This window comes from Monodon monoceros, unplaced genomic scaffold, assembly GCF_005190385.1.
Source record: "Monodon monoceros isolate NGI ecotype Baffin Bay Population unplaced genomic scaffold, NGI_Narwhal_1 Super_Scaffold_22, whole genome shotgun sequence".
Lineage (NCBI taxonomy): Eukaryota > Metazoa > Chordata > Mammalia > Artiodactyla > Monodontidae > Monodon > Monodon monoceros.
Genome location: NW_021703779.1, coordinates 126,821,565 through 126,838,856, shown reverse-complemented (window position 1 = coordinate 126,838,856; position 17,292 = coordinate 126,821,565). Strand labels below are relative to the sequence as shown.

Genomic DNA, 17,292 nt, shown 5'->3' with positions numbered 1-17,292 from the left:
CCAGGAGGCTGGGGCCCCCAAGCCCCTTCACACGCGTGCACACGCATGCCCACACAGAGGTACTCAGCCCAGAGGGTCTGCCCCTTGCCCTGGACAGAGACAGAAAAGGAGAGACACAGACACAAGGGAGGAGGCCACGTGAGGAGGGAGGCAGAGACTGGAGTGATGCGGCCACAAGCCAAGGGATGTCTGGGGCCACCGGAAGCTGGAGGTAGTATGGTCCTGGTGACACCTTGATTTCAGACATCTGGCCTCTAGAATCGTGTGAGGATAAAGTTCTACTGTTTTAAGCCACGTAGGTTGCTGGTCATTTGTTACAGCCGCGCCAGGAAACCAACCCAGCTGGTGTGGAGAGAGGGCTGGGGGAGGGGGAGCTCAGTAGGGGGGTGGGGGCTGAGGAAGGAGATTAAGGTTGGCCTGAGTGGGTGGGTGGGAAAAGGTGGCTTTTTTCCTCTCAACGTTCCCAGCTCTCTCAAATCATAGCAATTGTCTGACTGTAACAGAATGCCCAGAGTAACTGTCTGTCACTAGCTTGGGCGTCCCTTTGGTGTTCTACATGCCTGACTCCTGACGCACAGTTTCCTACTTGTGGAAGACACAAACGAAACGTGGGAAGCCACTGTGAGCTGGACATTCAACAACATTCATTCAGCAAACATTTATTAAGCTCCCACTGTGCTGCCAAGCTGAAAAGTCGAGCAGCAACCAAATCCCCAAGGGATGCTGGGCCCCTGGAAAACCCTGACACAAACAGCCCTCATGCCCTCATTTCGTGCACAGCATTCCCTTCAGGGCTCATCTGTAGGTCTGGGAAACTCTGACAAACCTGGATTCGGGTTTTACGAACACTGACATTGAACCCCACGTCTTCTCTAGTTGGGAGACACCGATGTGAGCTCCGGTAAGCGATCCCCCCGCCCCCGGCCCCCGCCGCGGCTTGGCAGACAGCCAGCTCTCCCCGTCCTGAACCACGCGGGGCCACCAGCCCGGAGGCACACCTTAGTCGGACCGCAGGGACTTGTAGCTCAGGTGCCGGGGAGGGTGATATTTTCGTGCCCTGATCCTAGGACTGTAACGTCACTTCACCCTGGAGGAGTAACCCCGCCGGTTCCGGTTGCCGCCGTTCGGCTCCCGAGGGCGGAGCGTGAGTCTCCAGGAGGCGGGGCGTCAGCCTCTCGGGGGCGGGGCGTCGGCTCCAAAGGAGATGTTTGCTGCATCTAGGGGACAGGGCGGGCGCCTTCGGCCTCTGCGCTTGCGCTTGAGCTTGAGTCTGCGTATTCGGCCGGACCCGCCTTTGGCGGACAGCTGCGCTACCCACCCTGGGGCGGGCGGGCCGGCCTGGGCTGGGCTGGCTGGCGGGCTGGCGGGCTGGCGGGCTGGCGGGCGGGCGGGCCGGCCGGGGCGGGGCGGGATCTCCGCTCCCGCCGTGAGCACCCGGGGAGCCGGCCGCCTCGCGTCGGGGCCCTTCTCCTTCCCGTGGGGGATCTGGGCCCGTGGGGCGGGACCTCATGGAAGCAGTTGGCCCGGGGACCTGCGGTGGAGGGGATGCGGCACTGGGCGCGGAGGGGCGGCCAGCACCCGAGGCGAGGGTGCACTTCCGAGTGACGAGGTTCATCATGGAGGCAGGTAACCACGGCCGGGAAGAGGGCGGGCCCCGCGCGGACGGGACGTGGGAGCCAGAGCCGCATTGCTGCACTTTCACCCAGCTGGCCCCAACCCGCCGCGGGAGCACCGAGCAGGCAGGCAGGGGCTGGCGTAGCGGGGATCCGCTTCCCGAAAGATGGGACCCGCCAAATTCGGTGCTGGCGTGGCTGAGCGGAGGGAAGAGATCGGGCCTGCACTGCCCTAGCGGAGGCTGGGAGGCTCGGCTTAGGGGTACCGGCCTCTGCCTTTCCGCCACGCCCTGCATACTAGGCTTTGAGCTGCGAGGCATACGCGGTCATGGCCATTTCATGGGCGGGCGCGTAGGTCCAAAGAGAGGATGTGGAAACTAGAAGGCCCCAGCTAGAAGGTGGCGGAATCGGGGCGCCCGCATCTCGATTGAGTGTGCCGCGCCTTCTGACACACCTGCCTCGCAGCATACGGGGACGCTGGCACCTGGTCACACGGAGCCTTTTGGAGCATATGCCCTTGGTGAGGCTCCTGACAAACCTTGTTGACGAGGTCCCATCACATCTAGGACCCAGGGGCTTCCCTGGTGGCGCAGTGGTTGAGAATCCGCCTGCCAATGCAGGGCACATGGGTTCGATCTCTGGTCCGGGAGGATCCCACATGCTGCGGAGCAGCACAGCCCATGTGCCTAGAGCCCGTGCTGAGCTGGGCCTGCAGTGCTGTAACTAGTGAAGCCGGCGCGCCTAGAGCCCGTGCTCCGCAACAAGAGGAGCCACCGCAGTGAGAAGCCCGCGCACCGCAATGAACAGTAGCCCCCGCTCGCCACAACTAGAGGAAGGCCACGTGCAGCCACGAAGAACCCAACGCAGTAAATAAATAAATAAATAAATAAATATACAGGGAACTCTGGCAAATTTAAGTTTAAAAAACAAACAACCCCCCCCCCCCCAAAAAAAACCAAAACAAAACAACTAGGAGCCGGGGCGCAGCTCACGTTTTGAACCCGGCCAGGGCATCCACACCGTGGTGTTGGGTGCTCTATCTCCGAAGGCGAGGCGATGTAGCTAATTGGATTCCGGTAGAAACACTGTTTCCATCAATAGTGGTTTGCTCCGTTGTTGTTGATCTTTGTTAATTTGTATGCATTCCGCCGAAGAGGGCGATCTTTGTTACTTTGTATACATTCTGCCAAAGAGGGCTATCTTTGTTACTTTGTATACATTCTGCCAAAGAGGGCGATCTTTGTTACTTTGTATACATTCTGGTGAAGAGGGCGATCTTTGTTACTTTGTATACATTCTGTCAAAGAGGGCGATCTTTGTTACTTTGTATACATTCTGGCGAAGAGGGCCATCTTTGTTACTTTGTATACATTCTGAGGGCGTTGGGTGAGTCCGCTTTCAAGTCAAGGTGGGCAGAGTCTGGGGAAAATAGTGCAGGACCATTAATCCCAGTGATTTGTACATTTAATTTCCAGGAAGTTTTGCAAAGTGTATAAGGAAGGATGGCAGTGCCTCCTCATATACCCCATACATCTGCTTGGAGGATCCATGTGAACCAGGGAAGCATGCTACCCTTTGAGGGTTTGCTATATAAAAGGCAAGACTTGGAGGGTCATGTGCAGTAATACCACCTAATCTGACATCTCTGAGAATGAGGGGTCCCATGTAGGAACTGTCTATGAAACTGAAGTTTAAACCTGGAAATGCTAAAACCTAAATGCTAAAAGCTAATGCTGAAATGTTTTGCATATGCCCTTGCCCTCTGTGTGAGGTTGAATACCGGTCCTCCAAAGATTTCCCCATCCTAATTCCCAGAACCTGTGACTGTTACCTCATGTGGCAAAAGAGATTTTGCAGATGGGATTAAGCATCTTGATGTCGGGGAGCTATCCTAGGTTATCTGGTGGGCCCAATATAATCACACCCGTCCTTAGAGAGAGAGGCAGGAGGAGTAGATAGGCCACGTGATGATGGAAGCAGAGTTAGAAGATGCCGCACCGCTGGCTTTGAGGATGGAGGAAAGGGCCGTGAGCCAAAGATTGCAGGCGCTTCAGAAGTTGGAAAGGGCAAGGGAGTGGATTCTCCTCTGGAACCTCCAGAAGGAACCAGCCCTGCCGACACCTTGAACTTAGCCCCCTAAGACTCATTTTGGACTTCTGACCACCGGCATTGTAAGAGAAAAAAGTATGTGCTGTTTTAAGCCACTTAGTTTGTGGCGCCTTGTTACAGCAGCTCTGGGGAACTAATACACCTTTCTAGGTAGAGGATGTTGAACACAATTCGAATGATTGTCGGTGGTTCTCCACCTTCTTTCAGTCTATGGGGTGTCATTTAACCTTCCCTTATTAACCCTGGTCATTGTGAATTTGTTTTGGTTCTGTGACCCAATGCGGTGATTTCCCTAGGAGCTGTCGGGGGGATTTAGGGCTTTAACCCCTAAATCGAACCATCGTGCTCTGGTTTTTGAGTTCTGTTCCCTTTTCCCTCGAGCCTGGCTGTGGCCTTTCTCCTGCTCTGCGGGCGGTTGCCTTTGGCAGTCACCCTGCTTTGCTTTTCTTGCCTTTGCTAACCTGTGGGTTAGTAAACCAGTGCTGAGTATAATCTTAAACTATGACCTCAGGACTCGCGGCACCTGTTTGATGCTCAGAGACCTTTTTTCCTCCTGTCACATTGGCAGGATTTTGGTTAGGTGAGCTGCAGAGGTGGGGGCAACCTCTAGTTAAATGCCTGCTAAGGTGGAAACAGACACACAACTTGTTCCTTTTCAAGATGTGCAGAAAGGGATATGCCAGGTGCAGTAGTTTGAAGCCTTGCTTCTCCTGGCGTGGCCTTGAGGCTTGGGAGAAGCGTGGAGCCCACAGAGCTACTGAAGGGAATGCTGCACTTCAGCGTGACCCCCAGGGGCTTGTTAGCACGTTGGAGTCTGAGAAGCTCGCGTCTAAATCCCTCAGGTCGAGGACCCAGTGGAAGGCATGGCAGCCCCTGCCAGCTGGGCCCTGAGCTCTCGGTCTTGTCAGAACAGGGATGTGCACCCTTAGAGCCCAACCTGGCGGCTCCCCTCACACTTTGCAGGGGGCGAGCCCTGGATGAAGCACTCCCCTGCCTGCTTTCTCTCGGTAGGTGTCAAGCTAGGGATGCGGTCCATCCCCATCGCCACCGCCTGTGCCATATACCATAAGTTCTTCTGTGAGATCGACCTGGATGCCTATGACCCCTACTTGGTGGCCATGTCTTCCCTTTACTTGGCCGGCAAAGTGGAGGAACAGCGCCTGCGCACTCGTGACATCATCAACGTTTCCAACAGGTAGCCGCTTCTGGTGTCCCCGTGAATGGGAGGCCAGAGGAGGATCTCACTAGGCCCTGCCCCCCAGGCGGCAGCAGTCCAACTAAGGAGGAGGCACCTGGGTGGCCGTGAACTGGGGCCGGGAGCAGTAACAGCAAAGGCAGGGGTGAGCCAGGAGCCTAGGGGCACCTGTACGAGAGAAGCTGGGGCCAGATTTTGGGGAACCTCAGAGGCCAGATGGGGTGCAGAGCGGGGTGGGAAGGAGGGTGTCCCTAGCGTTGCACGCGGGCACAGCTGGAGCAGAGTGTGTATGGACAGCTGATTCAGTTTGTGGTACAGCAGAAACTGACACACCATTGTAAAGCAACTGTAGTCCAAGAAGGGTGTTAAACAATAAATAAAAGATCAAATTCTATTCTAAAAAAAAAAAAAAGATTCTCGTGGGATCTTGGACAGGATGGATGGAACCAGTTGGATTCTGGGGCCGCTGTCCCGTTTAGATGGTGTGGAAACATGGTCAGAGTTGCTCAGGAGTGTCTCTCGCAGAGTCGTGGGCCCGAGCAGCCGTGTTCCTGTTGGGGAAGGACACGGGGCTCCAGCCGGCTGGGCGGGCTGTGCCGAGGTCCCGGGGCCTGGGAGGAAGCAATCTGTGGAAAGTTAGTGCGTCATTAGCCTTTCCAGGAACTCTAATCATTAGGGAACCGCGGAAGGGCAGCCGGAGTCCACCTGTCATTGCCAGGGCCCCAGCAGGGAGGGCGGGCGGGCACCAGGGGAAACTGTGGGGCGCTCTAATAGGACGTTGGTGCCCGGTGTGGTTCTGTGGGGAGATCGGAAGAAGAGGGAGGGGCCGGGAAGGGTGAGTCAGCGGCAGAGAACTGGGGTCACTTTAGTGTGTATCCCATTCCCGCACAGCTTGGTGATCTTGCATAGGTGGGAGTGTTGTGGACGAATAAGGTGTAAATAAGGACACAAAGATCTGGAATGAAACAAAATGGAAAGCTAAAATACATTTACATTTCTGAGGGCATCATTCTTGTGTTCAAATGCCTTCCTTGGGCCCAGAGTGAGAGCCCGGGGCATCGCCGCCCCGGGTGCAAAGACTTTTCCTCAGGAGACACTGCAGAGAGCCCATCTTTACACTCGACGTCCTGCTGAGGAGGTGGGACAGCCATGGGGCTAACGCTAGAAGTGGCTTCTTTCCTCTCTGGTTACCGTTTTCATGGCATACGTACACCCGTAGGTGGAGAGTGGTTGATGGTGACCCTGTGCTGATCAAGAGCACAGGGGCCCTGGCGTTGCCTCTGGGTATCCCACGACTGGGGGCTCCTGGGGCCACCCACTTCTGCCGTCAGCTGTGTTGTTTCTCTGCACAGGTACTTCCACCCGGACAGCGAGCCCTTGGAACTGGACTCACGCTTTTGGGAGCTCCGGGACAGCATCGTGCAGTGTGAGCTGCTCGTACTGCGGGTTCTGCGTTTCCAGGTCTCCTTCCAGCACCCTCACAAGGTATGTGCTGGGGGGGTCGCCGACAGTTCCCAGAGGCACGAAGCTATTTGCAGCCCCCTGAGCCTGGAGCCACGCGGGGCCCTGGGGAGAAGCAGTGACTGGCTCGGGCAGCCTCGCCCGTCGCCACTCTCGGGGTCCGTCAGGCAGCTCTAATTTCAGCTGCTGCCTTTCCGCCCGCTCGGCTGTGGCTGCAAGCCAGGATCCGCGTGCCCTCTGAAGCCTGTGCCCGTCCCCAGACCCGTATGAATTGTTTGTTCACTGAGCCACGGGGAGGCAGGGCCCGTTTCCTGACCTGCCGAGTCCCTGTGCCAGGAGTTGCTGCCCCGCCTCAGAGCTCAGTGCCAGCTCAGCTGTGCGTACGAACCCACGAGAAAAGCCTGGTCACTCACCGTTCACAGCTAGGAGTGCGTTCGTCCCAACAGAAGAATTGCTTCAGAAAGCAGCAGAAGGGGCACGTGAACGCTTAGAGCACTTGGAAGGACCCTGTGGGCAGCTGGAAAGGTGGCCTGCAGAGAGGCGGGTGGGGGGGGGCTTGGGACGTGTGCCTTCCCGACCGCCTCCCTAGTCCCAGAGCCGCTGGTGGAGATTCCAAGCCGTAGTGTTTTCTGTCGGCGTGCGGTGCAGGGCTGCTCTCCTCAGTGGCACTCCCCGTGGGCTCAGGAGAGAGTGGCGTTCGGGCAGAGGGGGAGCTGACAGACGGCCGAGCTGGAGGGCATTCAGAGGCCCTGGTGCCCCGAGAGCCAGTGTCCGGTGTCTGGCTGGCCCCTAGCCTCAGGCTGGACTGTGGGTGCCTTGCCCTGTCGTGCAGATCGGGACGCCGTTTCTGGAGTTTTAATGTTTGAGCAGGGCCAAGGGCATGAGGAGAATGATCGCTGATGGTGGCCGGCACAGGGCCACGTTGACGGAGAGGGACAGTGGCGGGGTGGCCATGGAGAGCGGCCGAGCGGGTTTTGGGAGCCGGGCCTGGAGGCTGAGAGCAGGCGGGCCTGAGGGGACCGCGGCGGGGCTGGAGGTGAACCTGGCAGGAGGGTGGGGCAAGGCCTGTGGAAGGCACTGGGGCTTTTTTCCAGTGACACCGGGAGGCGACATATCCGATCTGTGGTGTACACACATCGTGACGCTTAGGGGAGAGTGGCTGGTGGGCAGACAGGCCGCAGGCTCACAGTAAAGGAGGCAGGTGACGGGGGGCCAGCTGACTGGCGTGTCTTTGCAGTACCTGCTCCACTACCTGTTGTCCGTCAAGAACTGGCTGAACCGTTACAGCTGGCAGCGGAGCCCCGTCTCCATCACCGCCTGGGCCCTGCTGCGCGACAGCTACCACGGGGGGCTGTGCCTCCGGTTCCAGGCTCAGCACATAGCCGTGGCGGTGCTCCACCTGGCCCTGCAGGCCTATGGGGTCGAGGTGCCCGCTGAGGCCGAGGCCGAGAAGCCATGGTGGCAGGTGAGGTGACTGCGTTGGCAGTCCCCCTTGGCGTGTGTCCCCCTCTTCTCTGCCTGAGGTCCCTGTACCTGGTGTCACATTTCTTTGTAGTAATTATCCACAAAGAAAGATACGGGCTACTTGGGAACCTTGAAGCTTGAGGATACTCTGTCCTAATAGTCTAAGGCAGGCTCTCGCCCTCGACACCGTGGACGTTCAGGGTCGGATGTAGGAGCAGGACAGCGCCAGACGTTGCCAAGTGCCTCGGGATAGGGATCGCCCCTGGCTGAGAACTACTGAGGCCAACCAAGCACTTTTTTTGAACTGAGTGGGAGCTTGTCGTAGATCCGAGGTTAATAAGTCTGGCTTCACGTCAGAAGACGTACAGGGGGTGCTCTAAAAAGACAGCGGTTGGTAGGTAGGTAGATAGATGATGTGCGGATGGATAGGTGATGGTGGATGGTGGGATGGAGAGATGATGGAAAAGGAGGTAGTTGGATGACAGATGGGTGGGTGGATGCATAGATAGATAAGACAGATGACACCCCGCTTCCCCGAGACGTACTGAATGCTGAGAGCAGTTTGTCGAGAGCTGGGTGAAGTGTGTCTGTCAGAAAGGCTGCAGTCCTAGCGGGTTTCCCTGGGTAGTCCCACCGTTCCTTAAAATGGGATTTTGACATCATTCTCCGTTTTTCCTTTCCTGTACTTGAAGTTTGCCAGCCCTCTCTTCATGATACCTTTGTCCCTCCTTGTCCTACAATGAGATTCCATGTAAGCAGACTTTGAGGTGACGGAAGGCTCCTCCTTTTTGGGCACCACCCCTCCCATGCGAACCCACAGTGGCTGCCTCCCCCTTCCTGAGGCTCCCTCCCCCGGCCTGCTCGCCCTTCCTGGGAGCTCACAGCTTCTTTCTGTGATTCACTGTCCTTTATTGCCTGTCTGCCCCCCAGCCCCCCACCGCACCCCAAGGCCAGGGACCTTGTCTGCTTCATCAGTGTCTGGGCAGGTGGGGGGCAAAGGGCGGCTGCGTGGACAAAAGCATTGCTCCGTGCCGGGCTTCTTGGGGACTTCCAGATCACGTGAGCCCAAGGTCCCCACTCTGTTGAATCAGGTGGCGGCGCAAGGGGCTGCTGCTTCCTGGCCCGTCCTGGGCTGCTTTCCTCTGCGTGTCCTCCCTGCTCTCCTTTCTCTTCACTTGTTCCTGACGGTGACCGGGGCTGGAGCTGCCGCAGCAACCTCTGCCTCCCGCTCTGGGCCGTCACCCCTCACCCCTCGTGAGAGGAGAGCACGGAGAGCAGCTCCGCCACGGGCCTCTTTTCTGGGCGACACACACGTGCCCAGCAATCGTTCTCCTGGACGACGACGCCCCTCTGGGCGGTACGCCCGCGCTTCGCTCGCTCTTGTCTTTCCGGGTGGCTCCGAGTTCCGTGCACGGGAGCGGCCGGGCATCCTTTGGGCATGTGAGGGCCGCTTGCTTGGTGCTGAGTGGCTGCTGACGAGCCGCCTGCCCAGCCTCGAGGTGCTGCCTCTAAATCGTGAGACATTCTTACTGCTCACCTGCTCTCAGCCACCACTTCTGTGAAGTCACCTGTCTGCCCTCGAGCGTGGCAGCAGTGGCAGCGGGGTGGCCGTTTGTGCCCAGGTGCTTCGGGCCTCTGGGTGGATGAGGCTCTGGCTCTAAAGCAGTAGCGAGTTGTAGCGGGTGTCGGAATCCCCGTCTTTTGGAGGCCGAGTCCTGTTCCGTGGTGTGGCTGGACCGCGTCATGTTGGTTCGTTCCTCCATGAGGGACACTTGGATTGTTTCCAGCTTTTGGCCCTGGACTACTTTTTTTTAAAAAAAATATTTATTTATTTACGTGGCTGCGCCGGGTCTTAGTTGCGGCAGGCGGGCTCCTTAGTTGCAGCTCGCATGTGGGATCTAGTTCCCTGACCAGGGATCGAACCCGGGCCCCCTGCATTGGGAGCGCACAGTCTTAACCACTGTGCCACCGGGGAAGTCCCTGCCCTGGACTATATTTTAACGGTCATTTCTTGGCTTGGGGTCTCCAAGAGCATACAGCTAGTGGACCCTGACAAGCAAGCCTGTATTTCTTTTCTTTTTTTTTTTTTTTAACATCTTATTGGAGTATAATTGCCTTCCAATGGTGTGTTAGTTTCTGCTTTATAACAAAGTGAATCAGTCATACATATACATATGTTCCCATATCTCTTCCCTCTTGCGTCTCCCTCCCTCCCACCCTCCCTAACCCACCCCTCTAGGTGGTCACAAAGCACAGAGCTGATCTCCCTGTGCTATGCAAGCCTGTATTTCTGAAGTATTTATTTTCCAACCGGAGTCCAGGGGGTGACGGCTGATCTTCCTGAGCCAGTGGTCGAGGGAGGGGCTGTTTCCAGGTCACTATCTCCCACCTGAAGTGACAGCCTGTGGAGAGTTCACGCTTCCTTTGGTGGCCATGCAGGAGGGTGGACTCAGGTCCAGCTTTTGCCCCAGCTCAGCCCTGGGCCTTGACCTTCGTGGTACCTTGATTCCCCAGGCAGCACCCCCCGGCCCGGGGGCCACGGCATCCAACCAAGTGCTCCTTGTTTTGCTTTTTACTTGCCGTGTCATCGGGGTCCCCAAGAGCATCCTCAGGCTCGCTGTGCTGCCGAGAGGACTCACAGAGTTCAGAAAAGCCGTTATGCTCGTGGTTATGGGAGTTCGGCTTAGTTACCGGGGAAGGGTACAGGTTGAAATCAGCAAAGATAAAAAGGAACGGAGGACAGGTCCAGGAGAGACCAGATATGAGCTCCCAGGTCCCTTGGCCCTGGGCAAACCGAGACCCTCTCATCAGGCAGGGGCCTAGAGTTCCCCTCCCAGGAGCCAGGCCAGGACCGGACCTTCCTTGGGAACGTGCAGAGTTAAGCCCTCTTCATTTGGGCCCCTGGGGACTCACGTTGCAATTTTATAAGCTCCGTGGCACAGTCAAGTGGCGGTCTGGGGACTTCCCTGGCGGCCCAGTGGTTAGGACGCTGCGCTCTCACTGCCGGGGCCCGGGTTCAATCCCTGGTCGGGGAACTAAGATCCCGCCAGCTGTGCAGCGTGGCCAAAAAAAAAAAAAAAAAAAAGACACGTTCTGGTCCAGGTTAGAGAGCAGGTCCACGTGTTCCCTAGGGGTTGGCCTAGGGTAGAGTGGGGTCCAGGAGACCTAGCCTATTTCTGGAAATGAACTCCCCACCCCTGCTCCCATACCCAGAGACTGTGGACCTGAGAGCTCCAGGGGGAGGCAGGAGCCTGTCACCAGCTTCCCATGTAACCCAGGACAAGTCCCCTCTCCTGTATGAGTTGGATGATCACCACAGCCTCTTCCATCTGGAATGTTCTCTGCTTTGTGATCAGCCTCGGCAGGCTGGACCTGAACCGGCTGTGCAGAGAGCCGCCCTCGTTTCCAATAGCCGAGTCCCCGTGCCATCCCCCACCCCTGTGCACTGTGATTCTGTGCTTAGTGGCGGGTGCCTTGTTTAACGGAGAGGGAGTCTAACCGGAACCTGTTTTCCTTCTCCTTTCTAGGTGTTTAGTGAAGACCTTACCAAGCCAATCATTGATAACATTGTGTCTGATCTCATTCAGATTTATACCATGGACACAGAGATCCCCTAAGGCCCTGGTCCAGGCCTGCCCAAAGAGAAGTCCGTGACGCTCGGCAGCCTGGGGATGGCACCGCCACAGGGCCGTGAACGCCGGCCCCCAGAGGACCAGCTGGAAGGGCTGGCGAAGGCGATGACTGTCCCCGGCAGCCATGGTCTGGACAGTGACAGGAGCCACGCCTTCAGCGGGCGGGCTTGGAGTTCACCGCGAGGGGCTGCCGAGGCCAGGCGCCGCGTCTGCTTTTGTCCTTTGAGAGGACCTGACTGCCGTGGAGGGTGACGTCATCGGAAGGAAAATCAAATAAAGGATGGGACTGAGCCCCTGGGGATTTTTTAAAAGCCTGATTTATAGAATGAATGAATGTGCAACATAGATGGAACTTTATTTTGTGTAATAAAAGATACAAATGAACTGGAACACCCGGTGTTTGCTCTCTAGCCCGTGCTGCCCTGGTGGGTTTGTGGGTGCCATCCAGACTCGATTTCCCCTCAAAGGCTCTCCAGGTGGAAGTGCCTGGGGTAGGCCCTCCACCACTTCCGGAAGGTAGGATGGCACAGCGTGTGCCCGTGTCACAATGACGTCCCCTAGAAGGGCCCACGTGTCCTCCCTCTGCTGGGACCCTTGTAGGGCTTGGCAATCATTCTGCTTGGCGAGTGAAGTTACATCTTGGAAAGAGGGATTAAGGAGTATCATTTGAGTTCAAGAAGACCAAAATGTATCCAGAAAGTTACAACTTTTTATTAAGGCCAAGAGAGTGAGTCAAGATGCCGAGTCTAGGGAATCTCGGAGCCATGCCCCGCCCCCCGACTCCCACTCAAATGGCACTGCTTCGGGAAGGACTGCTCTTGGGTGTGCCCTGGGGGAAAGAGGCCAGCCTGGGCGGTTGGTAGGACGCACGCTGGTAGGACCATCCTTTAACACATGATGGCATGGGGGCTGGGGGACCGTCCCAGGCACTTCACCACATTTGCGAGGTTGTCACCAGGGGAGCGCAGGCTCTGGCCACTGACCACCATGCCCTCTGGCACCCACAGGTATGGGGGCTGGTTGGCACGCCCAGGGTCCACTGGGTGAGGGGCACAGGGAGGGGCCACTCATGGGTGACAAGTCAGGCAGTAGGGCTTGCTTGAGTTTGCAAAGTGATTGTGTTATTTGTCTTTAGGGTGAAGGATATGAGTAAATGCCCCTCTTCCACTGTGTCCTTTCCAGCTCAACTGGGTACCCTTTGATGACAGAGTCTGTGCCAGAGCACAGGGCCGGGGCTCTGAGCGCGGACAGTGGAGGGTGAGGGGCCTGGCTGGCAGGCCTCTGAGGGCGGCTTCGGCTCTCTTGCCAGTCCTTTCTGCCTCGTGCTTTTTAAAAAGCACCTTGCCTCCATCACCCCCTTCCTCCCCGCAGGCTGGACCCAGCTGCCCCCCACCCCGGCCTTGCCTGCCCCATGTGGCCTAGCACTGCCCTTGGTGTCCCCACCCCAGCCGAGAGCCACCGTGCTTAACAGGGCGAGCTCTGGGCTGCGGGGCTGACAGCAGCCTCTCCGGAGTTTCTGTGGCCCTAAGTTTCCTCTCAGGATTACCAGGTATCAGTCTCTCGATGGGACTCAGTTTCCCACTATGTAAATCAAGCAGGTTGGACCAAACAACTTCAGACTGTGACTGCTCACTGCTATTTAAAATCCCTCCACCCATGTGTGTGCCTGTCACACTGCCCTGGGGACTTGCTGGCTTTGTGTGCTGGCCTCTGGGCCTGTCAGCTCAGTGCTTGTCACTAAGGGGTCATCTGTGTGTCTTCCTGATGCCGCTAAGGCTGTGAGCCCCACCTTCAGTGTGTGTTGTCATTGGAACAGAGGTAAGGATAGGTATTGGGACGTATGTGACACTTTTGAGGAATACGTGACACGGCCAGCTGTGCTTTGTGCTTTGTAAGGACAGTTCAGCCACAGACTATGAATTAAAACCTGTTGCAGGGTGGTTTCCTTTTGTTTGCTTTGGCTTCCTATTACTGAGGCTTTTATAAAAGATAGTATGGATTAAAGATATACAACCTTCCATCTCCTTTATTTTAGGTTCAAAAAGGAGAGATTGAGATAAGATTTTCTAGAACCTGAAGCTTCCAGGAGCTTTTCATTCCAGAGCACGTCTTAATTACTGTAAAGTGATAAATGTTTGATCCTTCCTCGGCCTGTCAAGCCAGAGGAAGGAGGGGGCAAAGCAGGTTCTATGTGGGGCTCGACCCATCTCTTCTTTTCCAGCTGGGAATGGGACCTTATTTGGAAATAGCCTTTGCGGTGTTGTCAAGGTAAGATGAGATTCTACAGGAGTAGGGTGACCCTAGTCCAATATGCCTGGTGTCTATAAGAAGAGGAGAGAGACACAGAGATAGGCCTGTGCAGAGGGAGAATACCAGGTGAAGACAGACTCACAGGGACAAGGCCCTGCGACGATGGAGGCAGAGACCAGAGTGATGTGTCTACAAGCCAAGGACTGCCGGCGATGCCAGAAGCTGGAAAAAACTAGAATCTTCCCCTAGAGGCTGCAGAGGGTATGTGGCCCTGCCACACCTTGATTTCAGACTTCTGATCTCCAGAACCAGGAGAGAAGAAACGCCTGTGCTTTAGCGCCCCCCATCTTCCGGTTTGTGGTACTTTGTTACAGCAGCCTAGGAAACGCACACGTGGGCCTTCCCCCAACTCATGGCACCTACCCCCGTTCCCAGGCTGCCAGCTGGTAAAGATGGCGTCCGGCTTCGTGAAGGGATGGGTGTTATAGTACCTTCCTCGCCCCAAGGCATTTGGCTGTGTACCAGTTTCTTCCCATGGGAACCTGGGTCATATTTGATAGTGGAAGTCCATGAAAAAGAGAATTCAGGCATAAATGAATGCGATCTCTCCAGAAGGTGCAGCTGTCTTGATATGGCATTTGGCCCAACCTAGGCTTACTTAGAGTTATGGTTCGAGGTGGCTTGTGTGTCAGTGAAGCAAGAGCTCCTGTATTTGTCTGTCTGCTGCTTTCTGCCATTTGTCTCTGGCCTTTTTTGGAAGTATGGACTCTGGTGGTTGGAAGGGAACGTAGAAGCCATTTTGCTCGTTTCTTGGCAGCTTCCCTGGAAAATGCTTTCTCTGGCACTGCCAAGTCTACAAGGGTGACATGCAGAGTCGGGGAATAGAAACATGAGGAAACAGGATGCAGGGACTTTTGGCACCATTGCCGCGGGAGTCATTCACAAATCTTGGGCCAGAGCTGCCTTCGTGGCTCTACTGGTACGGCACGGCTGTCCCCAGCACGGGTGTTCAAAGACGCCTAGTGAGCGAAGGAATGAACGGGACAGTGACGCTCGGAGCAAGTGAATGGGTGCAGTAATGGGCTTTCTTTCCATGGCTTTGGTTTAAAGAGGGAATCTGTGAATGGAACCCTTGTGCACTGCTGGGGGGAATAGAAAACGCTGCTGGTGCCGTGGAAAACGGTCTGGCCGTCCCTCCAAAAATTAAACGGAAGATAACCATAGGATCCAGCAATTCCACTTCCAGGTATCTACCTAAAAGAAGTGAACGCAGGGGCTCAAATAGGTATTTGTACACCCGTGTTTACAACTGCGTGATTCACACTAGCCAAATGTGGAAACCACCCAAGTGTTCATTGAAGAATGAATGGACAAACAAGATGTGGTCCATCCAATCAGTGGAATGTTATTCAGCCTTAAAAAGGAAGGTCGCTCTGACACCTGCTACAACATGGCTGGACCTACAAGGCATCATGGTCAGGGAAATCAGCCAGACACAAAGGACGGATACTGTAGGACTCCACTTGTGTGAGCTGCTTAGAGCCGTCGGGTTCCTAGGGACAGAAAGTAGGATGGGGGCGGGGCACGGGCTGGGGGAGGGGGAGGGGGGCTAGTGTCTAATGGGGACAGGGTTTCCCTTGGGGAAGATGAACAGTTCTGGAGATGGATGGTGGGGATGGCTGCACACCAACCTGAATGTACTTAATGCCGCCCAGCTGGGCGCTGAAAAATGGTTAACGTGGTAAACTTGATGTTATCTGTACTTTTCCACAATAAAAAACGAAGCCGTCTGCATGCGTGCCAGGGTTCTGGCATTTGGGTGGCGTTCCCTGCTCCCACCCTCCTCTGAGGATGCCACCCTGGAGATTCAGGTCAGGCCCTTCCAGGTCAAGACAGTTTGAGGCCCACCATGCGAACCTGACCCCACAGGGTGGTCGAGCCCTCTCCTCCTTCCATTAGGATTGGCAAGGTGGCCACAACCCCAGGGGAACCCCGCTGCCCCCGGGGGCTCACCCCAGCTTGGTAAAGGGAGGAAGACGCTTCTCTTTAGGTCTGGAGGAGAATTCACCAAATAATAAATCACACACGTTACCCAGACTGAGATTGTGGGAGCCTTTCATTTTTTTTTTCAATACACAGAAATTTTGGTCTATTCTTTAAATTAGGAAATTCAACTACAGACTTTAAATTATTATGCATCTGTGGTCTTCCTCATTAAGATATTTTTGTTCATCTTTATAACAGGCAGGTAAAAACGTAAAACAGATTTAATAACTGAACACAGTTGACCAAGCCATTCCATATAAGATAATGCTTTAGAGAGAGGGGCTTCCCAACGAGATAGGGCCCCTGGCCTGAAGACGCACAGAAATGAGAGCAGCGATCTGCACCCCACACCCCATGGAAAGGCAACCTAGGGACTAAACAATCGCCGTGTACAGGAGGCAACTTTGGACAGCAGCAGCAAGGCTTTGTGTCTACAACAGAGGATGAAAAGAAGCCCGTGAGCATAGCATTACTCAGTGTATATTCTTCAATTTAAACATTTCCAATTTCAGTTCTTGTTTAAGAACACACAGACCCTCAACAAATTGAGTTGCCCTTTTTGTTGTTGTTTAAACAAGGACATTAGGGAACAATTTACAAATGGGTAACATTCTCAATGTGCCCTTTGGAAGAAAGGGATGGCTTTAAGTTATCGGTAGCTGGCATTTGAAGTGGGATTTGCTTTTCTAACCGAAATTCCTTTGCCCGGGGTGACATGGCATTAATGTTAACAGTGGGGACCGAGCACGCTTGGGACGCCGCCTGCCCGGAGGCACACAGACACAAGTGGAGGCAAGGCGAGCCCTGGCCAGGGGCTGTGGGATGGGCACGGGATGGGCGAACCAGCCTTGCCACTGGTCCAGCTGCTGCTCAAGTGCTGAGCGAGCCCCTCCACCCCTCAGCTCCCAGCTGTCCCCCAGTGGCTCAGCCCCAGGCCCAAGCGACAGGCACCTGTACTAGCCGTGGCTGGACCCCAACCTCCTCCCTGCAAAATGTGAGACAGAAGAATTCTGAAGGTAAAAGAACCTCTGCTTTTTCTGCATTTCCCACCCCGGTTGTCACGCATTCGAGGAAAACTGAGGCTTGGCACGCCGCGTGCCCACACTGCCAGGAGAGGCTCCCGAGGGAACCGTCTGGGGAGCCCAGGCCCAGCTCTCCCCACCTGCAGACCAGGTGCTCAGCCGATGACGTGGCAGAGCTGACCTCCTCAGCCTTCCGCACTCGCCATTACAGCAACAGAGACGAGGGACCGTCGCTCCCAGGGGCTTGACCTCCCCAAGGTCGCCGTAGGTGGCTGCAGACCCAAATCCATGCCCTTGTGGGTCACAGTTATCCTTGAACGAGAACACCAGGATCCGAAGAGTGCTTTGCGGGTGGTGACTGAGAACTTTTCCCAGTCGCTTTATGGGCGTCTCAGCGACAGCTTCTTGGCATTTGCCAAAGCAGAGCGGGAGTCCAGGTGGAGGCGCCCAGGGGGCTGGGGTCTGCGCTGCGGCCGTGCCGGCTCCTCCTGGGTTTGGAT

The 17,292-nt window shown here is 55.8% G+C and overlaps 1 protein-coding gene across 3 annotated transcripts; it reads left to right on the top strand.

Moving 5' to 3' along the window:
- The first annotated feature begins 1,417 nt into the window (after nt 1-1,417).
- Nucleotides 1,418-11,864, top strand: CCNQ (cyclin Q). 3 transcript variants are annotated; one of them, XM_029241348.1, is made up of 5 exons: nt 1,418-1,626; nt 4,734-4,917; nt 6,270-6,402; nt 7,616-7,843; nt 11,430-11,864. In XM_029241348.1, exons 1-5 carry the CDS (start codon nt 1,509-1,511, stop codon nt 11,457-11,459), a joined length of 693 nt encoding a protein of 230 aa, XP_029097181.1. In that variant the 5' UTR covers nt 1,418-1,508; the 3' UTR covers nt 11,460-11,864. The 3 variants fall into 3 exon arrangements, with proteins under 3 accessions (XP_029097181.1, XP_029097179.1, XP_029097180.1); XM_029241346.1 differs by having other exon boundaries at nt 11,370-11,864; XM_029241347.1 differs by having other exon boundaries at nt 1,531-2,479; nt 11,370-11,864.
- The last annotated feature ends 5,428 nt before the right edge of the window (nt 11,865-17,292 follow it).

Coding starts and splice junctions, on each gene's coding strand:
- CCNQ (XM_029241346.1), top strand. CDS start 1,509: ATGGAAGCAGTTGGCCCGGGGACCTGCGGTGGAGGGGATGCGGCACTG. Junction 6,403..7,615: donor CCTTCCAGCACCCTCACAAG/GTATGTGCTGGG, acceptor GTGTCTTTGCAG/TACCTGCTCCACTACCTGTT. Junction 7,844..11,369: donor CCGAGAAGCCATGGTGGCAG/GTGAGGTGACTG, acceptor TCTCCTTTCTAG/GTGTTTAGTGAAGACCTTAC.